General features: G+C 41.0%; 3 protein-coding genes across 9 annotated transcripts in view; 1 reads left to right on the top strand and 2 right to left on the bottom strand.

Annotated features, from left to right (window-relative positions):
* cnksr2a (connector enhancer of kinase suppressor of Ras 2a) overlaps positions 1-21,134 on the top strand; it is a 76,454-nt gene extending 55,320 nt beyond the window's left edge. For 2 of the 5 annotated variants that reach the window (XM_037757511.1, XM_037757514.1), the window contains one exon: positions 188-3,247. In XM_037757511.1, the coding sequence (XP_037613439.1) occupies positions 188-388 (201 nt within the window). In that variant the 3' untranslated portion in view covers positions 389-3,247. Of the gene's footprint in view, positions 1-187; positions 3,248-17,955 lie in introns of those variants that run through there. The other 3 variants (XM_037757512.1, XM_037757515.1, XM_037757513.1) reach the window with 3 other exon arrangements.
* Positions 1,159-9,400, bottom strand: LOC119480894 (kelch-like protein 34). The gene has a single exon (XM_037757517.1). It carries the CDS (start codon positions 7,288-7,290, stop codon positions 5,491-5,493), a length of 1,800 nt encoding a protein of 599 aa, XP_037613445.1. The 5' UTR covers positions 7,291-9,400; the 3' UTR covers positions 1,159-5,490.
* On the bottom strand, positions 10,636-26,623 carry smpx (small muscle protein X-linked). 3 transcript variants are annotated; one of them, XM_037757527.1, is made up of 6 exons: positions 26,532-26,623; positions 26,253-26,365; positions 22,501-22,561; positions 17,918-18,004; positions 16,418-16,579; positions 10,636-11,383 (listed from the first exon to the last, which is right to left on the bottom strand). In XM_037757527.1, the coding sequence occupies exons 3-5, from the start codon at positions 22,534-22,536 to the stop codon at positions 16,421-16,423; spliced, it is 282 nt and encodes a 93-aa protein (XP_037613455.1). In that variant the 5' UTR covers positions 22,537-22,561; positions 26,253-26,365; positions 26,532-26,623; the 3' UTR covers positions 10,636-11,383; positions 16,418-16,420. The 3 variants fall into 3 exon arrangements, with proteins under 3 accessions (XP_037613455.1, XP_037613454.1, XP_037613453.1); XM_037757526.1 differs by lacking the exons at positions 26,253-26,365; positions 26,532-26,623 and adding an exon at positions 24,948-25,153; XM_037757525.1 differs by lacking the exons at positions 26,253-26,365; positions 26,532-26,623 and adding an exon at positions 24,024-24,115.
* Positions 26,624-26,984: the final 361 nt, after the last annotated feature.

Below are 26,984 nucleotides of genomic sequence, written 5' to 3'. Positions count from 1 at the left end.
GCAAATCGATAGTCTCAGTGTAACAACTGTGAATTCTCCCTAACTCTCTCCTAAACTTAGTGTATCCCGTTAAGTGTGTGTCTTGCTTCACGTGTGTCTGCGTTTTAAAGTTTAGTGGTTTAAAAATATAAAATTAAAAAGTGCCCCCCCTCCCCCTCCCTCCTGTGTTTCTGCATCCCCCCCATAGGACAGGGAGGGGGAGCTAGCGCTGATTGACAGGCTGTTGGCCAATCCCCAGCTGTCGTCGGCAGAGTTCCAGGAGTGGAAACGAGCCTATCAGGAGCTGTTCTCTCAGGAGCCAGACCCGACCGCTGAATCCGACCCCGGCCCGCCGCCCCTCACCCCCTCGCTCGCTCACACGCACTCCTACATCGAGACCCACGTCTGACGAGTGAAACACTCACACACTCACACATGCTCGAGTTGCTCTCATCTCCTGATTCCGGAAAGAGTTGAACAAACAGCAGCGGATGTTTTGACGCATCAGGGTCGCGATCAGTGATGGACTTTGTCAAGAGGGGGAGAGTAGGGACAACTTGACTCCACATCCCGATACGCTTTCAGCTGCCGCAGTGTACAAGTGCAACATGACAGCTATCTGAGGAGACGCCCGAGTGGCCCTCACGTCACATCAATCCACGAGCTGATTGGTTATGCCACTCCAGCTGGCTCGAGGGCGGACGATAAACTCACCCTTAAGTATTACATGTTAGCTTTTGTGCTCTATAAATACTTTGGACGACTTTCATCAGGACCTCAGAATATAGCGTCTTCACGAGCCGCCGCCATCACGCCTCAGTATTTCATCCTGCTTGTTGTGCCATGTTTATACCGAGCGCACAGTGTCTCATAGCCACCGAGTGACATACATTGTACTCTATCAAGCCTTATACTTGATGTCTATGATGATTATTTTCTGTACAGTGAGTGTTACAGCAGAGAACAATTAGCACAGGTCTTTTTTTAAATCTCAGTTTCTAGTTTTAGAGACTTTTGTTTGTGCTGGTTTTTGGTAGAAATACGTACTGTACTGTGCTGGGCTGGACCTGAAGCATGCACACTCGATAGCCTCCTGGAATAAGACCCATTTAAAGGAAAAGTCCACCCTAAAAAACACTTTTAACACTATTTTCAAACAGCTACTGATCGTGTATTTTGCATTTTAGAAGCCCATGTTGTGGTGTTTTTCGTTTTTTTTGCACAACACTGATATGATGCCAGATTCTTCGTCATGCTGTCACTTCATTTCCACTCTCAGAATCATTTTACCTCCAGGGAGACTTGTCCTAGAATATAGTCGTTGATACCATTTAATTTGACATTCGACATCAGCTGCCTCTATTAGAGCTCATTAATTCATTTTTGGGCCTAATTATTTCCTTTAAATCACATCCCTTTGAACACAAAACATCTTCAGTTAAACATTATAAAGCATGACACTTCAATGTTGTTTTATGCAGTTTACATCTCCATAAAAACCGACTCAAACAAGGCCTCTTATATCTGCATAAAGATACTGTGATGTCTTTGATCACATTCCCCAGTCACATGACATCACATAAAGGAGAGGGTCACATTTTATTTTCAAGTCTGATAACAATGCTTAAAGGCTATACAGTATGTGCCCATATGTACATTGAAAGAGTTCCTCTTGTCCATAATGACCGCAAAGAGATCGGTTTTAAAAGCTAGAAGGGCACTCAAGGCCGTTTCTATAAGTGAAATATAATGCGTGTATCCACCCTTTGACTCAGATCCACTCCAAAATGCATTGGTTTCTTTCTTGGCTCGTGCTACAACCTTCCACCAAGTTTCATGAAAATTGGGCCAGTACGTTTTAACAAGCTGGCCAACCATAGCTTAAGCACTCAAGACAGTATTTTAGCTGCACACTGTTGGCGCTTTAGGGGACCTGAAGAGAGGCGAGGCACTCGGGAGCGCGCATAAACATCAGATTCTTTGGATTTTCCTGGCAAAACAGTCCCGAGTCCTATACATAGAAATCAGTCCACAGGCTGTTATAGGCAACCGAGAAAGTCGGGGAAGGTCTCCGTTTTTAAGTTACATTACAATCCGTACACACATTGGCCATATAAAGCGATTAAAACACGTACATTGTTACATATAGTACCTTTTAAAAGACAGTTTATTGCCACTTCTAGAGTGAAGACAACATGTTATTGTACAAACAAGAAATACCTTCACAGGGAAAAAAAGACACAGGCATTCTTGCTTCTGGGCATGTTTAAATTTTTTCTTTGATTTTCTGTGGCTTTAGTCTCTCTTCTGAACACCCACACAGGTGATTTCAGTTAATCTGGCTGATTCAACCTCTTCTTGGGACTGTGTGGGCGTGACTGTAAATGATTGACATCTTCCTGAGTCTCCTATTAGGGCGGGACAAACTACACCTTTATCATTCTTATTGGTAGATGGAGATTTGTGACCTAATACGTTCCCATCAAACACCTGTGTGGGTGTTCACAGGCTTTAACACTTGATAAATGAAAACTAAAAGTATATTAGTCAAGAACAAATGGAAGGTTTGTTCTGGTCGCCATAAAAAAGCGTCCTAAGAAGCACAAAAAAAGCCTCTAACTGAAGTAATAAACAGGCACAAAATAACTCCTGAAACTTTCCGAACATCCCAGATTGATTATATTTTATATAACGGTGTAAAAGTTTCTATGGGTGGATTTTTCCTCAGAGACCATTTGGCTCTCTGTGTCCTGCATGCCACATAGAGACCATGAGGTGACATCTGCATAGGATTTGAAATATGGATCTAATAAAAAATATATTAGTTTGTTATTTGTACGCTGCTGCCAAAATGACTTAATACTCAGAGACACTGCACAAAACTATGAAAGCAATCGTACGCACAAAGACATGCACACACACCAACAAACACACACACCTTACACAACACACAGTTTGAATGCTCTTTCTATGCTGCTGCCCGTGGTTGGTTGTAGTAGCATGTCTTTGTTGTAGATAAACACAATATTCCTTTTTCTGTTTTTGTGTTTGAAATCTCTAGATACAGTAGATCTCTCTTTATAGAGTGCAAACTAAGTGTCTTGGATAATGTTCTCTAATGCTATCAGGGTTTTTATGGACAGTTGAGTAAAGATTGTTAAATGTTCAATCTATAAATTATGGTAAAAATAAACAGTATTTATTTATCATTCTACGTGTTCTGTCGGAAGAAGAAGAGGAGTGGATCAATAAAGTGTGGTCATTTGGATGAAGGTGTATTTGTGGTTTGTTTTCGCTTCGGTGGACGGTGAGGAGGAGAGGAGGATAGCTAGACTTTAACACATGTTGGAGATAAACACACAAGAGCTATTCACTTTTATAATTCAGTTTTATTGTCTTTTTTAATGGTAATTGACTAAAGGTATGATTGTTTTCTGATTTGTTCAGCAGGTTATGATCTGAGTTGATTTGATCTATCATTATTTCATGATAATTACCAATTGGAATGTTTAATTGTACAAAAAACTACATTAAATCCAACAATGTTTTCACAATAATAGGCAACATAAAAGTATACACTCCATGATTTGTACATACAATATTTTAAATTGCTTGTATAAGCTTTGAAGTTGTGATTTTTTATTGACAATATGCACTGCAGGATATGATGAGACACCCAAATTAATTTTGAATCCAAGTATTACCTTTAAAACATGTTAAATAAATAATGGTTATGCACACAGTATGTATTCAGGATTAAATGGAAGTACGCACAAAGAAATCCATAAATAATGAACTCCAGCAGGTTACCCACAAATCATGCATATGATTTCCCGCTAATGCTTTTGCTACTCTGCAGCTTTAACCGACTTTGTCCATTTTGGTTGTCAGTGCAGATGTGAACCAAGACAAAAGGTCACTCGATATCCTCTATTTCTATATCTATCTTATAGAAAACTTAAATTATTCATCGCTAGTAAATAAACGGGAATGTCACATGCATCGAACTTTTATCTTCCATAAAATATTCAGCTTAGCTTTGCTGTTTTTATTACAAATATGTCCTCCTCCACCTTCACCTTATCTCCTGTTCTGACTTCTTCTCTATTCCCTCTTCTGTGGTGATATCCTCCTCCTACGCAGCCTGGCTCAACCTCCTCCATTTGTTAAGGAATTACCTTCGTCCCACTAAATCCCCTCACCTCTCCTCTACTGGTTCTCAAAATCCCCTTTATCTCCCACCTTAGCTCTTGTTTTATTCCTGCTCTTTGAACATCGGCACATTCGGTCACAGGAATATTGACAAAACACCATCACTTCTCGCTGGCGGTTGCTTGTAATGAGCTCTCAATAACTGTATCTGCTAAAAACTTAAAAGTACAGATGATAAAAAAGACAAGCTAAAGGGTTTAATTACACCTTCAGTCCTTTTCAAAAATCTGTCAGATCAGTGAGTGATCAGACGTGGACGTGCACTCCAAAAACTAAAACAAATAAAGACAATAAAATGCGCCTTTTTAGCTTGCGAGTTCGATGAGTAGATCTCTACCGCCCTCTCCGTTAGCTAAAACCAGACGACGACTGGCTTCACTTAGCATAAAGGCTGGGAACAGGGGAAAGAGCTTAATTAACACATAATGTCTTGTTTGTTTAATCCGTACAAAAACTGAACTGTAAAAGTAACAAGTTGTGGTTTTACAGGAGGTCACATGCTTTATGCTAAGTGCTAGCCGTCTCCTGGTTATAGCTTCATATTTAACGGACAGAGTGGTATCAAACTTCTCGTCTAACTCTCGACAAGAAAGAGAATTAAGTGTACGTCCCAAAATGTCAAACTACCCACAAGTAATAGTAGAGTAGCTTAGCTTAGCAGAAAGACTTGAAGCAGGGGGAAACAGCTAGTCTAGCTTTGGGGTTCGGGTTAAAGCTCACTGATTTACACAATCTTTGTTTTTTTAATCAAAAGTTTTTACAAAAGGTTATGTGCTTTATGTAAAACTAAGCTTACCGTCCCAGTTCTAGCTTCATATTTAACGGACAGATATGAGAGCCATATCAATATTCTCATCTAACACTCATAAATAAAATAAAAATGCAAAATTCACTTCCCAAAATGTAGCCTATAACTACTCCTATAAGAAGTAAAAGAGCTGAGCATAAAGACGGGAAAGAATTGGGAAAACAGCCTAACTAGTGAGTGGTATCAATCTCCTCAGCTGATTCTCTGGAAGAACGATTGTGTGTTTTCTAAAATGTCAAACTGTTTCTTTAAGTAGTTTAAGAAAATGTTACTTGTTTGAATGTTTTCCCTAAATATCCTGGAATAATACACATCTGTTCTCTTCTAATGGGATGGGACTAGAAACAGCGGTCTCATCGCTGAAACCAAATCATTTTAGTTCCTTAAAATGTTTTCATGTGTGCTCGGCTCTCATTATTTTGAGATTATTTTGCACCAACAAGTGAAATAGTTTCACCTTCATCTTTAAGTTTTCTTACACGATGTGGACTTTAGTCTGGTAGAGGCAGCAGGGTGCACTCAGTCCCAGTGAGAGGTCTGGGGAGCTGACAGATCTCTCTCCAGCGATCTGTCTTCGTATCGTACTCCAGCACACTCTTCACTATCACTTCCTGTCCGTCGCTCCATCTCCTCCCTCCGAACACCAGCAGATTCCCAGACGGCGTTGACGCCATGCCGTAGTTGAAGGAGCCGATGAGAAGCGGTCGGAGGCGGGTCCAGTGGTCCGACTGCGAATCGTATTTTTCGATATCACAGAAAGGCTCGTACATTCCCAACAGGGCGTAGATGTGCCCGTTGGCGGTCGCCAGGCGGTGGCTGAACCTGGCGATGGACATGGACGCTCGCTTCTCCCAGACTTTTCCTTTGAGGTCCCAGCACAGGACTTCTCTGCTGCTCTCTCTGTGGTCCTCCTGGTTATCACCATGGTTACTGCCGCCGTGGTTGCCCGGGAGACCACCTGACACGTAGATGTTGTTGTCAAGCACAGCCGAAGCGTGGCCATAAAGGGGGCGGGGCATGGTTGCTCCTCTCCTCCACGCTCCTGTGGCCATGTCGTAGAACTCAACCGAAGCTACAGAGGCGTGTGTGTTGCCGTCTGGTCGCGTGTGTCGTCCTCCGATGGCATAGATGGCGTCCTCCACCACACAGCAGGTGAACTGCTCCCGCCTCTCCAGCATGGACTCCACCGGCTCCCAGCGGTCGAAGCGAGGATCGTAGCGCCACACCTGCTTGGATGTCGCCACGGTAACAGACTTTTTCCCATCCTCGTATCCCTCTTTCACTTCCTCTCCTCCGATCACGAAGAGGAAACCTCCTACTGAGCACGCACAGTGGTTTCTCAGCCGCAACGGGATGCTGGAGCTCAGAGATGAAAACTTCCTGCTTCTACGATCAAACGCCAGCATCTGCTGCTCCGGCCAATCAGGGCTGGATCCTCCACCCACAAGCAGCACGCCATTGGGCGACGCTCTGAGCGTCGACTGTTTGCTCTGTCTGCTTGGTTGAGCTGAACCCAGCATGTGGTACTCCATCGCCCGAGTCAGCTGACTTCTGATGAGAGGTGTGGCCATGGCTCTGTGGGCGTGGCTAAGATCGGTGAGGTCAGAGGGGGCGACCAATCCGAAGCGGAGACGACTCAGCAGGAGATTTGATTTCAGCAGAGGGAGGGGCCCGTTCTCATCCAGCCAATCCAGAGCCAGCTTTATGAGCTCCGCCTCCTTGACACCAGGGATTTCATCAGCATCGAGCACCGCCATCAGCGATTGGATATTCAGCCTTAGAAGGTCATCCCTGCCGTCCTGCAGCAATGTCCCCATCTCAATAGCGATGGTTTGATTGGCGGCTTCAAGTGCATCTGAGAGGGCGTGATACTCGGCCAAGTTAGCGTAGCAACAGCAATTCTCAGCGTTTAAACCATCAGTCATAAAGCGCTCACATATTGACACGGCCGTCTCCACCTGCAAGTACCTCGCCGCCTCTAAGACGACAGGAAGCGTAGGCGTTGATATGCTGAGCCAGCCGGAATACAGGAAGTCCAGAATGGCGTCTAAACCTTCAGGCGTTAGCGCCGGGAGGCTAATGGAGCGCGCTAATCTCTCCGCGGTAGTCTCTCCAAACAGAGCCCAAAAATACTCGCTGGAGCTGGCCAAAAGGGCGCGATGACAAGGGAAAGACACACCGCCGGCCTCGAGGACGACATCACACATGGTTCCCTGGGAGCGCAGGCGCTGGAAACCGGAGAGAAGTCCGGTTCTGTGGGAGGTACTGTAGAGGAGGGAGTAGCTATCCATCCAAAAGATAAGCGGTTGGAGAGAAAGCTTCTGAAGAAACAAGTGAAAAAAGAGGATTAATTGCTAAGAAAAAGCTTAGTCAGGATGGTAGGAGGAAGCAGCAGTGAGAGGAAGAAACTTTAAAAGCTCAGGCAAAGCAGCAACGAGCGTTGTCAAAAGAGATGTAGCCGACAAGCGTTTGACAGAAAGAGAATCAGACGTGAGTAGGAGAACAGGATAATAGGTTGTTGAAAGCAAAGAGCAGGAAATGATGTGAAAAGACAGGAGAGTCGAGAGGAAAAGAGAGTGAAGTGCGCGTCCTTAGTCGACGTCTCTCCATCTGTGCTTTTGTGCTGCTCTGTCTGCAGCGGCGAGCATGTGACACCATGATAGGAAGGTTACCAACATCCCATTACACCTCCCCCCCTCTTTTGGCCCTCAAACTTGGTCCGTCCCAAAGCCCTCCTGTCTCTTTCCGTGATGTCCCGGCTCTGTTGGCTTTGTGTTTGTCCGCTGCCCTTTCCTTTCTGCGTCCGGGAGGGAGTATCACCCGAATGCATGCATCCAACATCCCACCAAGCGAGCAGATGCATGGATAAACACAACCGTACACACACACAGAGAGGGAGCCTGGCGGGGTTTTAGTGTCTCTAACCCGGAGGATGAACTCATCGGTACATACAGCTGCTACAACAGTCTGCAGGCCCAAGATTCCTGGGCACGGTTGCCACGGCACCTATCTGTGCCCTCATCGCCATGGCGACAGGAATAGAAACACACACACAGACACAGCTCGGCGGAGGTGCATATCAAAAACCACGGGTAGTTTTGCCAAGCTGTCAAAAGATTTTACAAGCGTCAAAAGCAAGAGCGCATAGCATTAGGTGTCAAGAGTAAGCCGTGCCCTTCTGGGAGGCATTTAACCTTATTGTGACATGTGCGGCTATGAAATCATGCAGATTGATGTCATACTATTATTTTTATGCAGAGATAGAAGGGGTTATAATTAAGATTTGTTTTCAATATCAGGCTACTAGTTGTCCAGTTTTTTACGGTCGTCTGATTGATTTCGCTACTGTCTCTCGGATGCACATCAATATGCAAACAACATCGCTTTATTGCACACTTACAAGTTCTCGCGGCGCTCTCCGCATTGTACATTTTGTGAGTTGTGATCTCTGAGTGGTTGCTTGCTCGCACTCACAGATGAGTGTGTTTTTGTGGAAAGGTTACGCTAGTTCAAAATTCAGCACACAGGCTACTCAGAAAGAGGAAAAACAGACTTTTGAGAGTGTTTTTTTAATCTTTCCCACACAATGTCAGATCCTCTCGGTACGGCTGTTAGAACGCCAGCAGTGTTCCTCTCTACTTACCGTGACCTGATGGAGGCTAAACTTAGCCACAGCTGCTCTGTGTGTGTTCGTCTGCGTGGACATGTGATGTGATGATGGATATGTGCTGTAATGGGGGGGCTGGTGGTCAGTTTGATGGCATGTGTGTGTGTGTGTGCTCGGTTAATGTGGCATTCCTTATTGAAACAGTGTGGATTTGGAGGATCAAAGTGACTCCGTGCACAAAGGCGCCCCTGACTCCCACCCAGTAATACCCATTACATATGCACATAATATAAGAATATTACAGTTCAGGGCTCTGAATGACTCTCCGGGCCACATCTTCCATCACGGTAAACATGAAGTTTTAATTTGCTTTTGTCAGAGTTTTCAGGGTATTTAGTTTTGCCTGGATGGATTTTTTTTTAATCAGTGCATACATTATGTCACGGTCTGTTTACTGTCAATCTCCTGACACCCCCGGGAGAAAAGGAAGTCTCCGCCGGGAAATAATCCCCCCTAAACATGTCACCTTAAAAACGTTACTGTCACGTCCTGTCGCCTTATTTGGGGCGTCTTTGTTAGCTGATACAGCTGTCAGCTTCACCGGCAAGATGTTCTTTTAAAATGTCAAGGAAACAACAAGTCTACAGCCACAATAACGGCTCTGTGAGGCTGTAGGCCTACTTAACTAAATGCTAAAGTCTGCATGCTAACATGCCACTGTTTAGCAATAGAGCTGCAGCGATTAATCGATTAGTTGCCAACTATTTTGAAAATCGGTTTGAGTCATTTTTTGAGAAAAAGAAAAGTTACGTTTCTCTGATTTCAGCTTCTTAAATGTGAATATTTTCTGGTTTCTTTACTCCTCTATGACAGTAAACTGAATATCTTTGAGTTGTGGACAAAACAAGACGTTTGAGGATGTCATCTTGGGCTTTGGGAAACACTGATCGACATTTTCTTTTCCCATTTTCTGACATTTTATAGACCAAACAACTAATTGATTCACTAACGAACTGATTGATATTCAACAGATTAATTGACAATGAAAATAATCAATAGTTGTAGCCCTATTTAATGGTTACTGTGTTCACCAAGTTAGTTTAGCACTAAAACAAAGTACAACTGAGGCTGAATGTCATTAGTTTTGCAGGTATTTGGTCGTAAACCAAAGTATTATACAAATGCAATTTTGACCCGATGATGGCGCCGCAGGAAAAGTTAAAGGAACAACATGTAGGACTGACAGCTAGCATTTAAAATGGGTAACAGCGGTCCAAATTCAAAACCCTGGAGCCGTGGCCTCGTCCGCTCCTCTGGAGTGACTGATAGCAGTCAGCTCAAATTTTCGCAATCTGAGGGTTACCTTCTAGACGACAGGACCGCTTTAGCCTCCGGCAGGCAGCAGTCAGAATCACTTCACCGGCTGTGTGTCTCAAATACTCGCTGCCTTGGTAACCCAGCTGCACACGGACCACAGAGAGATGTGTCGAGGCCTTTCAGGTCAGGTTGAATCTAACGTTAACGTTATCTCTGTTGATCCAGTCTATTAGCTTGCTTACATGGCTGCAGAAGGCTGTGTTTGTGTGCCAGTTTGTTTCATATGTGGCAACGGGGTGTTGAAACAGGATCACGCCGGCCAAAAAAGAAACAGACGTTCCGGATCGGAATGTAAAATTTCAAAGTTGAACATACTGGCTTTAGCATTGTTGTTGTCGGAGGAGCCAGTATTTCAATTCAGCGTGTTTCCTTAATCTCTAATGACATATGATTTATTACAGTAAATATATTACATACTGATCCTTTAAGAGTAGAGATAAAGTTAGAGGATATGCTGCTGGTGGCGCTGGAGGAAAAGTCAGGGGATCACCAAAGTTAGTAAGATTCATACTTTGGGAACCTTTAATATCTGACATAAATTTCATGGCAATCCATCCAATAGTTGTTGAGATATTTTAGTCATTGTATTTTTACGTTAACCACTATTCTCCTGTATTGTAATAGCAGATGCGGACAGTAATGAAAAGAAAAGTTTGGATTTTTAGAACCATCTTGATTTATTGCAACATTTTCCTGAAGATACCAGTTTCTGCAAATCATAACAATAAAACAACTAAAACATTATATTCACCCTCCCAGAAAAAGAAGTACAATTGAACTAAAATCCCATCGCATCATCAACATTTAGAAATGAATAATTTAATAGAAAGTATCAGTATAAATCAGTGCTGAATAGTTGCAGTTTAGACAGTATGGAAAAGAAGCATCAGAAGGGGAATCACAGTTTGTGGATTCCTTAAATGCATTTCAATTATCAACAAATGTCCTTCTAAACCACTTAAAAATACTCCAAAAACTAAAAAAAGCAAAGAATATGCTGTAGAATATGCCGTTATTGCAACACAACTCACTTACTCCTAAAAGTCCAAGTAAAGTGGAGTCTTTTTCTGCAGCAGAAACAAGCCAGAATATCTCGCTTCATCTTGACATCACTTAACTTTTTTGTACAAATTATGATTTTAGTTTGGATTTAGTGACATGGTACGATAAACTGTAGTGCTTTTAACCTATTAGAGGACTGATAGAAAGTTTATGGATGCCTGTTTATTGGTGGTTTTGGTTAAACGCTGAATATTTTCTGCAGACGTTGGCGTCACACAAAGCTGTTATTGTCTCCGAACATGTTGGGATTAGTTTGTAGTTTGCTTAGTCTTCGGTGGCAGTGGGCAAGTCTGTGTCTATGAAGATTATCTGCCTTCCTCTCCGCCTGGCTGGGGATCCTGGAGGAAAGAGACAGATAAAGACACTGTGAGGGATTTTCACTGTCTGGTATCAGCTGGTCTCAGAGCTGCTGACCCCTCAGAGACAGCGGGAAGGTTCCAGGACGACGAGGAGAAGGCCGGGTCACCTTATATATAAGATCTAGTTGATCCATCACCTGGTTTCTCTCTGCTCTTATCTCTCTCTTGACCCTTTTCCATTTCTGTTTCTCTCTTTCTCTTGATCTCCCCTTCACCATCTGACACATTTTCTGTTTATTTCCATCTCAAAACTGGAGTTTTAGTCATAGAAGCACTTCTCAGGAGGCAGCGCAGGTCTTCAGGCTTCAAGTTAAACATCAGTGGATGGAGCAAAGAGCTACAGCTCTGCTGGTTAAATAATATTACACTATGGAGCTCAGTGAAAAGTACCGGAGACTGAGAGGGAGGCTGATAATATGAAGCCTGGGACTCTTTGTAACCTTTAAATGATGCAGTCTCATGCTAAATTATGCTAGTTAGCTTAGCAGACCGTTCAAAGTTGAAATGACTATGCTAGCCTGCAGCTATGTAAGAAAGACCTTCTAAGGTTTTCATGCTCTTGAATTAATAAAGATGGAATTTCTTGCTCTTTTATATCTTTTAGTTTTCCACAGTGGGTTCAAAACTCTCATGAAAAATGACTGAAACGATTCATCAATTATCAAAAGAGCTGCAGATGAATCTTCTGATTATTTCTACACCCACTTATCCTGGGTCACAAGGACAATTATATTCACCTAAAACAGGGAATTTAGAGTTTCAAATCCACCTAAACTGCATGTCATTGCAATGTGGGAGGAAATTACTTGGAGAACATGCAAACTGGAAAAACCCCAGCCGGGTTTAACCAGGCGGCCGGGTCTGAGAAGTGAAGCCAATGCTGAAGTGCCTTAAACTTGCATTCTTTCTAGCAGCCAGCAGGGGGCGACTCCTCTGGGTGCAAAAAGAAGTCAGATTGTATAGAAGTCTATGAGAAAATGACTCTACTTCTCTCTTGATTTATTACCTCAGTAAACATTGTAAACATGAGTTTATGGTCTCAATCACTAGTTTCAAGTCTTCTTCAATACAGCATGATGTTCATTTAGTAAATTATGGTCCCATTTAGAGTCAAATAGATCATAAAGCAGGTGATGCTTTAGGGCGGGGCTACCTTGTGATTGATAGGTCGCTACCACGGCGTTGTCAACAACACCCTTTCACAGTGTGGTTTCAGTTCATGAAAGTTAATTATAACATTTTGGTCGCCTAAAAATTTCTTATTCGGAGTTCGGTGGTACTTAGCTCAACCCTCTCGTGTCACTTCTGGTTAAAAAAAAAACAAGATAGCGACGGACAAAATGCCGAACTCAAGGTTTCAAAACAGCAGTCCACAAACCAATTGGTGACGTTGTCCACTACTTATATACAGTCTATGGTTTAAACTCTGGATCTATTTGCTGTAACGTGACAAAACTACTTGCTTGTATGTACCTGATCACTTAAATATATCAAGAGTGCTTTTTAACTGGATGTATCTTTATTTTACTCTATACTATTGTTATTATTACTATTATTAATCACTTTGCTCTTTGCACACTAGTATTTTTGACTGTATCTAGAAGTTATTAGTCTTCAGCACATGATGCAGTTACTGTACAAGAAATTAATGTACTTTTTCATTTTGTACTGACATATAGTGATATATTATGTGGCCAAAAGTAAGTGGACACCCTTGTTCAAATACTCTATTTTTGGTCTGTGGCTCTTTTTCATGGTTTGGGTTGGACCCCTTTGTTCCAATGAGGAAAAATCTTGCTGCTACAACATACAAATATATTTTAGACAATAGTTTGCTTCCAACTTTGTGGCCCTTTCTTGTTTGAACATGACAATTCCCCCGTTCACAATGCTAGGTCCATAAAGATCCAAGATTGGTGAGGAAGAACTTGACCGGCCTGCACAGAGCCCTGACCACAACCCCATCTTGTCCCAATCAGTCAACATTAGTGTTTGACTCCACTAATGCTCTTGAATGGGAGTAAATCCCTGCAGCCAGGGTCCAAAATGTAGTGGAAAGCCTGAAACCAGAAGACTAGAGGATGTTGTAGCAGCAGATTAATGCCCACAGGGTTTTCGGATGAGATATTCAAGAATCACATATAGGTGTCTACATACTTTTAGCCATGTAGTGTACAAGACAATAACATCATTAGTTAAACTTCCCAAAGAAAAAGCAGAATGGTTTTCTAATATTTAGCACATTATTTTCTGCCATACTTTAGATACCACTTGTTTGCAGTTGCGTGTAGCTCTTCTATTTTCTTTGTGCATTGCATGTGCAGTGCATGTGTTATGCAGCTGCTGACTTTTTTGAGTAGTTTTATCACTTTCCCCAGTGTAAATACACACTGTGAACCTGCTCAGAAATAGCATTTATGTTATTCTTTTCTTCCTCAGAGAGACGTGTTTATAACTCAAAGTTGAACCAGCTTCTCGTTTATCTCCTACACAGCACACCCACATGGTTTGGGCAGGGCAGAACAGCCACAGTGTTTGTGGTTTCTGCGTCCCGCTGAGAAAGTCACAGCACAGACTGCCCCTCAACGCTCACACACACTTTCTAAAACACACACACGCTTGTATAAAGTGTAAATATAGAGCCTGACTCAGCCCCTCCTGCCCACACACAGAGGCATCAACACACAGGCCGCTTGACCCAAACAAAGACTGCACACACAGCCCATAGTGACCCCCTGTGGCGAGCTACGAACACTGCAAGTCATTATTGTAGGTATCCTGCAAGTCATTATTGTAGGTATCCTGCAGACAGATAGTTTAAGTGTAATTTGTACAGAATTAAATTTGTGCCTCGTGACATTTTGTGCATAGAAAACATTTTTTTGTAAGTACATAAATTGCAGTTTGTAGAGACGTTATTATCATGCAAAGTAGGATTTAATTTAACCGCAGCTCAGTGTTTATAGAGAGATGGTTGACTTTATTAATCCCCAGAGGGAAGTTAAATCGCCATAGAAGCCAGATAAGTTAAAATACAATGACAACAGTTGCATGAACAAATCTAAAGATGGGACTAAAAATGAGTAAGCATGAATAAAAAGAAAGACTAGTGGGGTTATTGACTATTAGTCCAGTTGTAAATAAGCTGCAATAAGATTAATAATTTCTAGATACAGTCAAAAAATACCTGTGTGCAAAGAGCAAAGTGATTAATAATAAGACTAATAATAGAATAGTTTAGAGTAAAATAAACATAAGTCCAGTTAAAAATCCTGATATAATTTATTTAAGTGATCAGGTACATACACGTAATCATACTTTTGTCACTTTACCGCAAATAGATCCTGAGTTTAAACCGTAGACTGTACGTAACCCTTTGGTTTGTGGACTGACATTTTGAAGCCTCGAGTTCGGCATTTTGGTTTTTGCAACCAGAAGTGAAATGAGAGGGTGGAGCTAAGTACAACTGAACACTGAATAAGACATTAGGCAACCAAAATGTTAGAATTAACTTTGTGTGAAAACACACTGTGAAAGACGAAAACATGGACAACTCTGAGACCGGACAACACCGTGTTAGCGACCTGTCAATCACATAGCCACGCCCTAAAGCATCCCCTGCTTTATGGTCTATTTCACTCTAAATGGGACCATAATTTACTAAATGAACATCATGCTGTATTGAAGAAGACTTGAAACTAGCGATTGAGACCATAAACTCATGTTTACAATGTTTACTGAGGTAATAAATCAAGTGAGAAGTAGGCTCGTTTTCTCATAGACTTCTATACAATCAGACTTCTTTTGAGTCGCCCCCTGCTGGCTGTTAGAAATAATGCAAGTTTAAGGCACTTCAGCATTGGCTTCACTTCTCAGAACCGGAGGTTGCCACCTGGTTTAAACCCGTCCCGGCCAGCTGGGGGTTTTCCAGTTTACATGTTCTCCCAGTGTCTAAGTGGTTTAACAATTATTAATGATTATACTGCAAATTATTTTGTCTCTCAATCGATTACTCGTTTTTGTTTTTGTAAAATGTCAGAAAATAGTTAAAAACACCTGTTACAATTTCCCACAGCCCAAGGTGATTTATTTATTTTCATAGCTTGTTTCATTCCACCAACAGTCCTAACCTCAAATATATTCAGTCTTCTATCATATATGAGAAAGGAAATCCTCACATCTGAGAAGCTGAACCATCAAACATTTGGTATTTTTGCTTGAAAAATTGACTAAAACGATTTGAATGCAGGACTTATGCTTGTAATGAAGTATTTTACCAGTGTAGTATTACTACTTTTACTTGAGTAAAGGATTTGAATACTTCTTTATCTGATCATGTAGACCTGATATTTATAGAGTTTCACAGTTATTTTCTGTTTTCACATGGACTGGATTTGCATCATTCACAAAGACCCAGTGACTCACGTTGTGCTTCCTCGCTGTCGTTTGGTTCTGATTTGCATTTTTCTCTGTGGACCCTTTAAGCCCGACCACGTCTGTACTGTACAACACTCACATGAGCTGCGTCACATATTTACAAGTAAGACGTTATCGTGGGGGATCAGTGAAATTCTGCGTTTCCAAATAATGACTACAATCAATACCCAAATTAGCTGTTGAATAGACACACCTGTACACAAAAGAGCCTCAATAAATCCTACTATTGTGAAGAGTTTTGACTCTGTATTCAACTTTAAAAAGTAAATAAACAGCAAAATATCATTCAAAAAATGTAATGGATGGAAACTGTATTGTAATAGTATTGTATTGTTGTATTATTAAGTAAGTAAAGGCAGTATGTAGAACAACATACTGTATATTTCCTTGTCTGTGAATGACTTTGTGGCAAACCAAATGATTATAAAATGAGAACATATTTCCTAATTTGATGTAATAACATCACATCTGGTTTTAATGTGGTCAAAAGAAAAGAAAGAAATATGTAAATTAAATGGTTGATTTTGAGGAAGAGGATATTCATGTTCATGTTCATATGACTGTATGAGCACCTACATGTTAATCCTTGGTGACCCATCGTAGTTCGTTCTTGACGTTCTGCAGCTCTGAAAGGTTAACGGCAGGACCGGGCAGTTTCACCGCGCCCGGCAACGCCTTCTTCTCCTCTGGCGTCTGGGCGGCAGCGCAGGGCTGGTCTGGTGATTGAGCCTGAGGAGGCTGTGGGGATTAATTGGATACAATTTTAAAATAGATTCATATCATTTTCTGTACATCAAGTACCGTATTATACTGTATATTGTTTGTGTTTGTGTGCAGTGATTCTTCTTTGACTACTTGAACAATGTATTAAGTTACAGGTATTAAAACTGTAGTTAAAGAGTTTACTCAGTATAACGTTACCACCAAGATGTCCCCTCTCCCTACCCGTACTACTACCTGCTAGCACTATTGGCCTACTGCACTATTCTGCCCCGTTTGGTCAAAATGGAGTAGTAGAATCTGACTTTTTGACATTTGTTTAACCTTATAAAATATTATTATAATATAATTGTATACTTTTAGACAATATATGATGTTAAGTTTGCAAAATGACAAAACAGAGAAGTCTACAGCTTGCTGGTGAGATAGCTGCAGCTAGTCTAAACTTAAGATAAATGTATCTACTCTTTCAACCTTGTTTCCTGTCCAGTTTGACTCTCTTGATAATATTACTAATCTAGTTTAGCAGAATAGCTGTAACCACCATCTCAGGCCTGAACCACCTAAAGGTTTAAAGGTTTTTGTGTCTGAAAAGACATACAATTTACAGTTTCTCTATCTGGTTTTGAGGATAATGAGCCTCAAAATTTAAAACCCCTTTTTCTCAACTTCATCCTTTCATTCAGTTCCTGCTCTCTGTGTTTGTAGTGCATATTGTCCCTCCAGGGTATCGGTAGAAACACAGAAGTGCTACAGTATATGAGTAAAGGTGGTCGTGTCTAGAAGGTAACCCCCAAATTGCGAAAACTTGCGAAAATTTGCGAGAGTTTCGCAACTTCTGGGTTACCTTCTAGACATGACCAGTAAATGTGGTGATGGTGATAAAAATGAAGTAGTAGTACATGGTGATACATGTTTTAAAAAGTGTGTTCTCTTACTCTTAGTTGGTTAGTCAACTAATCAGTCGTTTTGGTTTAGTCAGCTAAGATTTCTTTAATTGATTACTTGTTTTTTATGCTTTTTTCATGCTGAATGACTTATTTCTAAGTAACTTCAGAGCACATCTCTGGTAAACACAAGATTTAAAGTGGTGCTTTTGTGTGAAGGACAGCCCTACTTAAAACATTCCATTCAGATTAGTTATATATTTTATTACGTATGTGTGATAGGAAGGAGAACCATAATACCATATGAATATAAAGACCTCAGCGTTATGGTAATGTGCTTCTGGTTTGCACACAACAACTAATATTTCACATTTGATAAAACTACAGAAACATGCTGGTAAATGTTTGTTTTCACTTTCTGTGTTTGTGTGTGTTTGTGTGTGTGTGTGTGTCCCGTGTGTTGTCTTACCTCTTCTATGTCTACTGTCTCCTCTCTCCTCTTGACAGGATGTCCCGCCCCTGGACGCAGAGCTCCCATCGGGATGTTCAAATTAGCCTGAAGGACAGCGAAGAACAGCCAATGAGATACTTTAAACAAATTTCCTGTCTCTGCGTCTCTGCATGTGTGTGTGTGTGTGTGTGTGTGTGTCTATTTGTGTGTACACCTGTTTCCTCAAAACCCCTTGTTTTGATTATGACCACTACTTCCTGGTTCATCATCATGTCCTTAAAAAGGGTGTTGTGTCTTTATGAAAATGTGGACGAACACACACACACACACACACACACACACATACACAGAGCTCAGCGATCTGCCTGCTAACTCGATGTTCTACTGCTGCCTGCCCCCCCCGACGTCCTGTCAGTATGATTTGATGTGTTTATTTTGCATTGTACTGTACTGTACTGTACTGTATTGTATATAAGCTCATATTGTACAGCTGTACAGAGAGGGAGTGCGGTGCGTGTCACAGAGGACGCTGGGTTTTATTTATTTTTTTTCCAGAGATTAAGGTTTAAAGTTCTGGAAGAAATCGCCTCATCCGCAGCATGTTTGCTCAGATTCGTGTCCCTGTACTGTTGCTTCGGCTGGGGTCGTTTACTGTCTTACGCTTCGCGTGCTGTCGGCAATCATCTTCTGACATTCCAACCAAAGGTTAAAGGAATATTTCACCCAAAATTGAAAATTCGATCATAGTTTGACATTTTAGGAAACATGCTTATTTGCTTTCTTGCACAGAGTGAGATGTAATATGTTATAGTTTTTTTAATGTATTTATGCTAAGCTAAGCTAAGGTAATTGTCTCCTGGCTGTATGCTCAACAGACAGGTATGAGAGTGGTATCAATCTCCTCATTTAACTCTCGGCAAGAAAGTGAATTCCCAAACACACACAGAAATAGCCCCTGTGCTGTAATTCCATCTGAGCCTCCCTTCATTACTAAATACCAGTGTGTGTTTGTTTACAAGTTTTAGTTCTTTAAAGGGGCACTCAAGAGATTCGGCATTGCACTTTAAAGTTGGAGGACACAAATCTAAAGAAAGAATGGTCAAAGTCGATGGAGCAGAGGCAGCAATATGCTGATATGCTTTTAGTCTCTAAGCTCCAGAACGCTGGATCCTACAGTTTACATAATGCAACTATAGATAGTGTAACTTGTATGCAGTGTTGATGTTCAACGTGATGGATAACACAATTTAGCAAGCTGCAAGAGTCTGACATTAACCTTCATCCTACCAATATATTTAACATACAAGGACTACAGACTGTAAGAAACAACCATCATAGCATTAATGTTACCTTATTTCTTCTCAAAACATCATTAGTGTATATATGATTAATATCATCTGAAGAAAAACAACAGATTATTGTTATTTTGGGAAAGTTACAGTTCATTTTTGCATAATGTGGACCCATGGTAAACATATCTATCAATGCTGTTTTTTTCTAATTTAACTGCAACTGGGTGCCTTTCACCGCGGTCTGTGGGGACCCCAGAAGTAGGATGAGGGTTACTGGAAACCAATGGATGCCTATATAATATACATTAAAATGTTTTTTATGTAAAGCACATGTGATTTCTATTCTCCTAAATCTTCTCCCAACAGCCTCTGCAGCACACTCCATAAAGTGTCAGTAAAAGTACTCAAAAATGGGCCCCCGTGAGTTTTATTAGGGCTGCAACTAATGATTAATTTCATTATCAAACAAAACAATAACCGATTAAACATTTAGTCTATAAAATGACAAAAAAAATAGCGAAAAATGCCCCTCAGAGTCCAAGGTGTTCATCAACAGTCTAAACTCAAAAGATATTCAGTTGACAGTGATATAATAACAGAGAAAAGTAGTGAAATCTCACACTGGTGAAGCTGGAACCAGAGAATGGTTGATGTTTTTCTTCATATGGCGATTGGGTTAACTGTTTCAACTCTAGTTTAATTTATAGCAGCATGTTTTGTTAGGCCTGTTAAATAATTGTAGGAGAGTAAAAAGTACAATATTTCCCTCTGGGATGTAGTAGAGTAGAAGTATAAAGTGGCATGAAATGGAAATACTTGATAACTAATTACTTACGTACAGTATTTGAGCTACTGCTTGCACAGTAATGATTTAACTGCTTCCATACTTTAGGGTGCATATGCAGCCAGAGCAGTGCTCGAGAAGGAAATGTATTATAGAAGTAAATAGTGGATTTTGGGATCCACATTGGAAACATTTGGGCACAAAATGCTTCAATTGTGCTGCACAAGCTGTTTGGAGGAAAATGTAATGGACCTTTTATTGCTTGCCTTTTGGAGCTATAAAAAGATGGTGCTGGCTATTAATCTGGGAGGAGGCTCAGATGGAAGCACAGAGTGGAACTGGCTGTGTGTCGACCAGTCCCACAAACTTTACGGGAGTTTTGAATGACGTGGGCTTTGACAAAATATAATTAATTTTGAAGGTGAACTAATTCTTCAGGAAGGAACAGGAATGTCTATATATGGACGAAAGACTGAACACTTTAGAGCCGGCAGGGTAGTGCATGGGGGGGGGGGGGGAAGTGTCTTTCAATCAGTCAATCAATGCAAGGTTTGTCCATAACGTTTAAAAGTGGTCCCCCTGCTGCAGTGTCCTTGAGCAAGACACTAAAACAAACTGAACTGTTTATTGATCAGAGAAATGTCCTATTACTATATTAGTTCTTTTTTCAGCTCAAAGAAAATTCAGACAGACTTTGATTTGACTTTTTGTTGGGGTACATTTGTCGACTGCCACATTTTGGCAGCGACCCAACACTGTTTGATGGTTGTTTTCTATTTTATAATTGTTGGGTATAAAAGACACGGTGTCCAGAGGGGGATCTATGGAGCCATCAGCCAAGTTGAATTGTTCTGCACGGGCCATTTGTTGTTAAAGGACCATGCTGGTGTTGGTGCCAGTTTTAGCCCTTTAACCAGAAATTATTTACATTACATTTTCAAAAGCATAACTTTTTTTTTAATTGATTTCCTGCCTTCCAGACAGCCCATATTTTCCATTCAATTCTTTACGATAAGACACGAAAATTGCTGACGTATACTTTTTGTTTTGTTGCTTTTAAAGAGGACTTGTTATGCTTTTGTGCTTTTTCCCTTTCCTTTAGTGTGTTTTGTGTACATGTAAAAGGTCTGCAAAGTTACAAAGTCCACACCAAAGGGAGTTACTCTCCCCCACAGAAACGCTGCTCCTGAACTGCCTGAAATACCTTGCTTTAAATCCCGCCTTTTCTTCTGTAACATGGTGATGTCACCAAGTAATACATTTGCATAATACCTGCCTAGCGGCTAGTTTGGCACGCCCTCAAACAAAGCTAGTTAGAGCAGAGCTGGAGCCGAGTTCGAAGAGTTTGGTTCAGTTGACCAATCACAACAGAGTGGACCAGCTGACCAATCAGAGCAGACTGGGCTTTTTGAGAGGGCGGGGCTCAAACAGAGCGTTTCAGACAGAGGGTGAAAAGAGGTGCTGCAGCACAGCCGGTATTAGAAAAATAAAGCGTTTTTTTAACATTAAAGCATGTAAACATGTTCTAGTAGAAACCCAAAATACAAGTAGGAACCTGAAAATAAACATAATAGGTCCTCTTTAAGATCACAACATCAACATCCGTGAATCTGAAGCCAAAATCGTAATGCAATCGTGCTACGTTAACAGAAAATCAAACCCATAACACAAACAAGTGGCAGACATTGACACTGTCAATGGGATCACATACATTTTTATATTGTTCGTGTTTGAAAGGCTCTTAAATCATAGATTCTGCAGCTACATTAAACACACGAACAACCAGTTCCCGCTTGCAGCTGCATTACCTGAAACAGTAATGATTGATTTTCATACTGTATTGATTAAATGGAAGCTAATAGCTGTCTGGAAAAATCAATATAACAAAGATAAGGTATGCTTTTGAAAATGTTGAAAGATAAGAATAGATATGGAACTTTTAAGAACGTTTTTTTGATGATGAAAATGTCTATTATTTATGATGTGAATCTGTACTGCTGTTCTTGTTTGTGATGAACTTAAACTGATGGAGTGCCGAGACGAAGAGCCTCATGTTTGTACTGTACTGGTGTTTAAAAAAGTCCTCTGTCTGTCCAGATGCCTGTCCCATGGTTAGACACGAAAATGAGCACAATGAGAAGAGAGAGAGAGACGATGGAAGAAACCCTCTCTGACATGCACGCACAAAGCCATTACAACACAAATACAGACGCATTTACAAACACACACAGTGATACAGACAACTCCTCATCCTTTGCCTCGCTACAACTCTGCACTAACAAAGCCTTGATACTGTATATGCACAGTCTGTATTTGCCTTTACCAATAAATACTTTAATGTGGAGACGCCTGTCATTGTTATTTTTAATAGGATTAAGAGTTTTTGTGCCATTCGATTGAAGCTTTTATCCAATTTTCTTCTTGACATATCTTACTAGTCTTGTTTTCTTGTTGTCAACAAAACTTTAAAATAAAGTTTTACACACATCCACACGTTATTGTGCACACAGATGAAAATCTTTTACCTGAAGGGCCTTAACGTTGGACGAAGGTTTGGACATAATCCCCCCGGGTAAGTCCACTGACCTGGAGGAAGCACAGATCACAGACATTCAGCGTTCAGTGTGTGTGTGTGTGTGTGTGTGTGTTTGTGTTGGGGGCATTGGGACTCTGTTTCTGTGGTTTTAAAGGGCCGGGATAGCGTTTCAGTTGCTTAGCGACTCTTACACAGAGAAGCAGGTAGAGGAACTGTTCTCTGAATCATTCATGAGAGGGAGGCAGCGGCGAATGTCAAAATAAAAGTGACTCAATTTCAGCAGGTGTGTGAGAGAGACGCTTTGCATTGAGTATAGTGATGTATGGCAGGATAGGTAGGATATCTAAATGTGTTTCTTTTACTGAGCAGGAACAGCAGTGACAGGCTCTAAATGGGGTTATTAATCACACAATTCAAATCTCAACAAACCACATAATCGCTCTCATTCAGGGATAATTGCATGTTAATAAGATAAGATAAGATATTCCTTTATTAGTCCCACAGTGGGGAAATTTGCAGTGTACAGCAGCAAAGGGATAGTGCAAAACACTAAAAGCAAGATACAAAACAAAAGTGAAACAAAATATGAACAATTTAAATAGAAGGAAATATAGAAATAGGAACAATACAAACAAGGGGAAATATTAAAAATAGGAACAATATATACAGTATTGACTATTACCAGACTATTAACACAATTGTACAGGTGGAAAAATGATATTGCACAGTGAGAATGAAATTTCACCTGACAATTGTGCACAGTATGAATTACACCTGAGTATTATTGATATGTTAATGATAGTGTTTGACGATGGCCAAAAACCAACATGGCGACGGCCAAAATGCCAAACTCGAGGCTTCAAAACCGTGGTCCACAAACCAGTGGGTGACGTCACGGTGACTACGTCCACCTCTGACATTCTATGAATCTGTATCCCTAACCTTAATCTAAGTGCTTTTGTCACCTAAACCTAAAGTGCGGCATCACTTTTTGCTCGCTGTAAACACGTGCTTAAAGTTGTGAATTAAACAAAAACGCTTGCTTAGGTTTAGGCAACAAAATCATTTAGTTAGGTTTAGGGAAAAAACAACATGGTTGGGTATTAAAACTGCTACGTTTGTACTGGATGTTGTGAACACGGGACACGTCAGCATCATCTGATTGCAACGTGAAAGGGAAACTTAACGCACGGGACACGAACAGTGGTCTCCTGGATGGAAGCCCTGTGTTTGTTGGACCCTATGCTTTGCAGGCAAAACAGTCACTGTAGTGTTTTTAATGGTCTAAATTCTGTAGGTTTCCGCTGAGATTGTTCCTCTCTGACAAAATAATTAAATCTAGATTATCTTCAGCATTAATGTATAACAATCCTGCACAAAGTATCTGCTAGAATCAGCTACTAGAAATAAACAAATTTAGTCTCCACCTCTTCCTCATTTCATCCCAGCCTGTTTTCTGTTACTTTCTACTTCCTCCCTCCCTTTACATATCAACACTGACCCAAGTGGTTCCTAATCGTAGAAGTTTCCATGGCCTATTTATCTTATCTACGAGTGGCTCAGAGCAGAGTAGAGGACCAAAGAAACGCAGTGAGTCCCAGGCCCTCCGGCTGCTGCTGCTGCTGCTGCTGCTGCTGCTGCTGTGTTCGATGGCAGCCCTTAGATACCGTTGCTAGGGTGGTGTTTGTGCAACAACATACAGTAAGAGCTTTGCTGTCCTTGACATGAGAGCAAAAGCTCGGACACCCCAAAATACACAATCACGGACACACGCACACACATGTGCTTACACAACGGGCTGATATTTATGTTGGCCGTGAGTAGCAGCTGCCCGCTGATGTAACGCTGCAAAGCCTCACAAACCCTTTCACTTTCACACGTGCACACTCACACTCGCTCATAACTACAATTGTTCTTTATACTTTAAAGTATGCAAATCTTCAAACATTAAAACCTCGGTGCAGACACCTAACAAAAAATGCTCTTTGAGGTATGTGTGTGTGAGCAGGCACTTAGATTAGCTTAGCATAAAGAAGCCGGGTCAAACAGCTAGTCAAGCATTGCCAGTGTTTGCTGTACTATAAGCTAATCATGTCCTGGCTCTAGCTTCATATTTAGCATACAGACATGATAATGGTGCCAGTCTATAGGCTATAACCATCTTTCCCAAAATGTTAAACTATTCCTTTAAAGATTAACACTTCAGTATATATATAGAATATAAGAATTAAAGTTACTTTTTGAAAATAATAGGACGAAATCAATGCTTTGTTTCGTCAAAACAAATCCAAATAAGAGTTCAGCAGGTTGAGCAGGTTATTGGAAACTTCCAGACTGTTCCTTTAAAAAAACTACAAAATGAATGCATGAATGAATACTACAGTAACGGCCTACCTACTATTCAAACACACACAACACAAAGCAGATCTAACTTACCTGTTGATGACACAACACTGTATCTTCTAATGCTTGATTTTAAACACAGACTTCTAGGACTTCTCTGGCTTGTTCACCTACACTTTTTATCCATCTCACACACTTGTTTCTTTGCTACTCTCCATATCTTTTTCTTTCTCCTTTCTTCTTCTCTCCGCCCTCTCTCCTTCTCTCTATCTCTCCCTCTCTCCCTGCCTCATAAGTGGTGGAAGGATTCCTCTCATATCTGGGATTTGTTCTCACTATAAATAGAAGAGTGATACACAGAAGGGACCTGCTTTCCATCCACACACACACACACACACACACTCTTAGACACACATGGACACGCAGAGTGACGGACCAAAACATTGTCAAACAGTAGCACCGAACACTTGGATCTCTTTACTTTTAACATCTTTTTAAGGTTTTTCAAAGTAGAGTTACAGTAAAATGTTCTGATGACTAAAATAGTTATTCTGCAAGACCAAACTTCATTCAAAAAATTTAGCATTTAAGCATGAAACACTGTCTGCTTCTATGAGATTCACAAATGTTTATAATGACAAGTATGATCCCTGATTTGAGCATCTTTTTAAGGTGTTCAAGTTTTGATTACAGTAGATGTTCTGGTGAGGTAAATACTTTAACTGCTAGACCAAACTTTCATTTAAGCATGAAACACTGTCTGCATATGATTTTCAAATACATGTATGTTTATAATGACATGTATGGTCCCTGATTTGACCATCTTTTTAAGGTTTTCAAGCTTTTTCATTACAGTAAGATGTTCCAGTGAGTGAAAAAATGTACCTGCTAGACCAAACTGCATTAAAAAAATGGAACATTTAAGCATGAAAAACACAAAACTGTCTGCTTATATGATATTCACAGATGTTTATGATGATATGCATGGCCCCTCATATAAAGGTTTTCAAGCTTTAAGATGTTCTGGTGAGTTAAATACTTAATAACTGCTAGACCAACCTCATTCAAAAAAATGGAACATTTAAGAATGAAACACTGTTTGTTTATAATGATACTCACACATGTTTATAATGACAAGTATGGCAATTTTTGGCTGCATCTTCATCAAACCGTGACACATGAGTCCTCAAAACACTCCTCCTAATCTTAGTGACTAAAATGGCTCTGCCCTATTTCTGTTCTGGCACTCAAACACACTCATACACACACAGAGGTGCTGTTATATCTACATGTATACACTGATGTGCATCCGCAGGCTCAGAGGGGAAGAGTGATCTCACAGAGTCAAAGGTGTGTGTGTGTATGTGTGTATGTGTGTGTGTGTGTGTGCTCTCTTACCTCCTGGCGTGCGTGGCTGCTCTGCCCTGCCTGCGCTCTCTCTGAGGTCCTCTTCGGCTACCTGACCTGTTTCCTCTCGTCCTGATTGGCTCGGAGATACACGAAACTCCTCCCTGAGAGGAATCCGACCCATCATTAGACAAGTAGAATGAGTTTTCATCCTGGTGTATGTGTGTGTGTGTTTCTCTATATATATGTGTTTTCTCATCTGTTTCTATATATTTGAAGTCTTTTGGAGAGGGTGTATGTGTGTGTGTGTGTGTGTGTGTTTCCACCTACCTTTCCTCAGGACTGTACTTAACTTTTCCTCAAATGGAGTTGTCCACCTTCATGGCATCAAACCACAGTGATGCTATGAAACTAATCTACTGTGTGCCCAAGTAGTAAAATGAGCAGACTCAAACTGCAGGCTTGCTATATATTTCAGCCTATGCAAATACAAGCAACACACACACTGGTCCTACCTGTTGGCGAAGGACAACCCTCACCTTTTAAAGACAAACACCATCATCCCTGAATGTGTTTATTGTACTGAGCAGCATGCTACAGCTGAATGGCCTTTGTAGGTAGCTGAAATTCGCAGGCAGCTGTTTAGTTGGCAGGAAATAGGATGTTGGAGGCCGCATGCAGACATGGGGGCATCTGTCCTGTTCGTCTGCTCAAGCTGCTCATGTTGTTGCACCACCACGGAGAAAAAGCCACAAATATTTCACTGTGGTTGTGAGCATTTGC

Source organism: Sebastes umbrosus, chromosome 21 (assembly GCF_015220745.1).
Source record: "Sebastes umbrosus isolate fSebUmb1 chromosome 21, fSebUmb1.pri, whole genome shotgun sequence".
In the NCBI taxonomy this organism is placed as follows: domain Eukaryota; kingdom Metazoa; phylum Chordata; class Actinopteri; order Perciformes; family Sebastidae; genus Sebastes; species Sebastes umbrosus.
This window is presented reverse-complemented; position numbering and strand designations above follow the sequence as displayed.

What these genes read in the sequence shown, in the direction of transcription:
- LOC119480894 (XM_037757517.1), bottom strand. Translation starts at nt 7,290, where the DNA reads ATGGATAGCTACTCCCTCCTCTACAGTACCTCCCACAGAACCGGACTT.
- smpx (XM_037757525.1), bottom strand. Translation starts at nt 24,043, where the DNA reads ATGGAAACTTCTACGATTAG. An exon ending in CCAACGTTAAGGCCCTTCAG is followed by an intron (nt 18,005 to 22,500) that starts GTAAAAGATTTT and finishes GCTGTCCTTCAG; the next exon opens with GCTAATTTGAACATCCCGAT. An exon ending in AGACAGTAGACATAGAAGAG is followed by an intron (nt 16,580 to 17,917) that starts GTAAGACAACAC and finishes TAATCCCCACAG; the next exon opens with CCTCCTCAGGCTCAATCACC.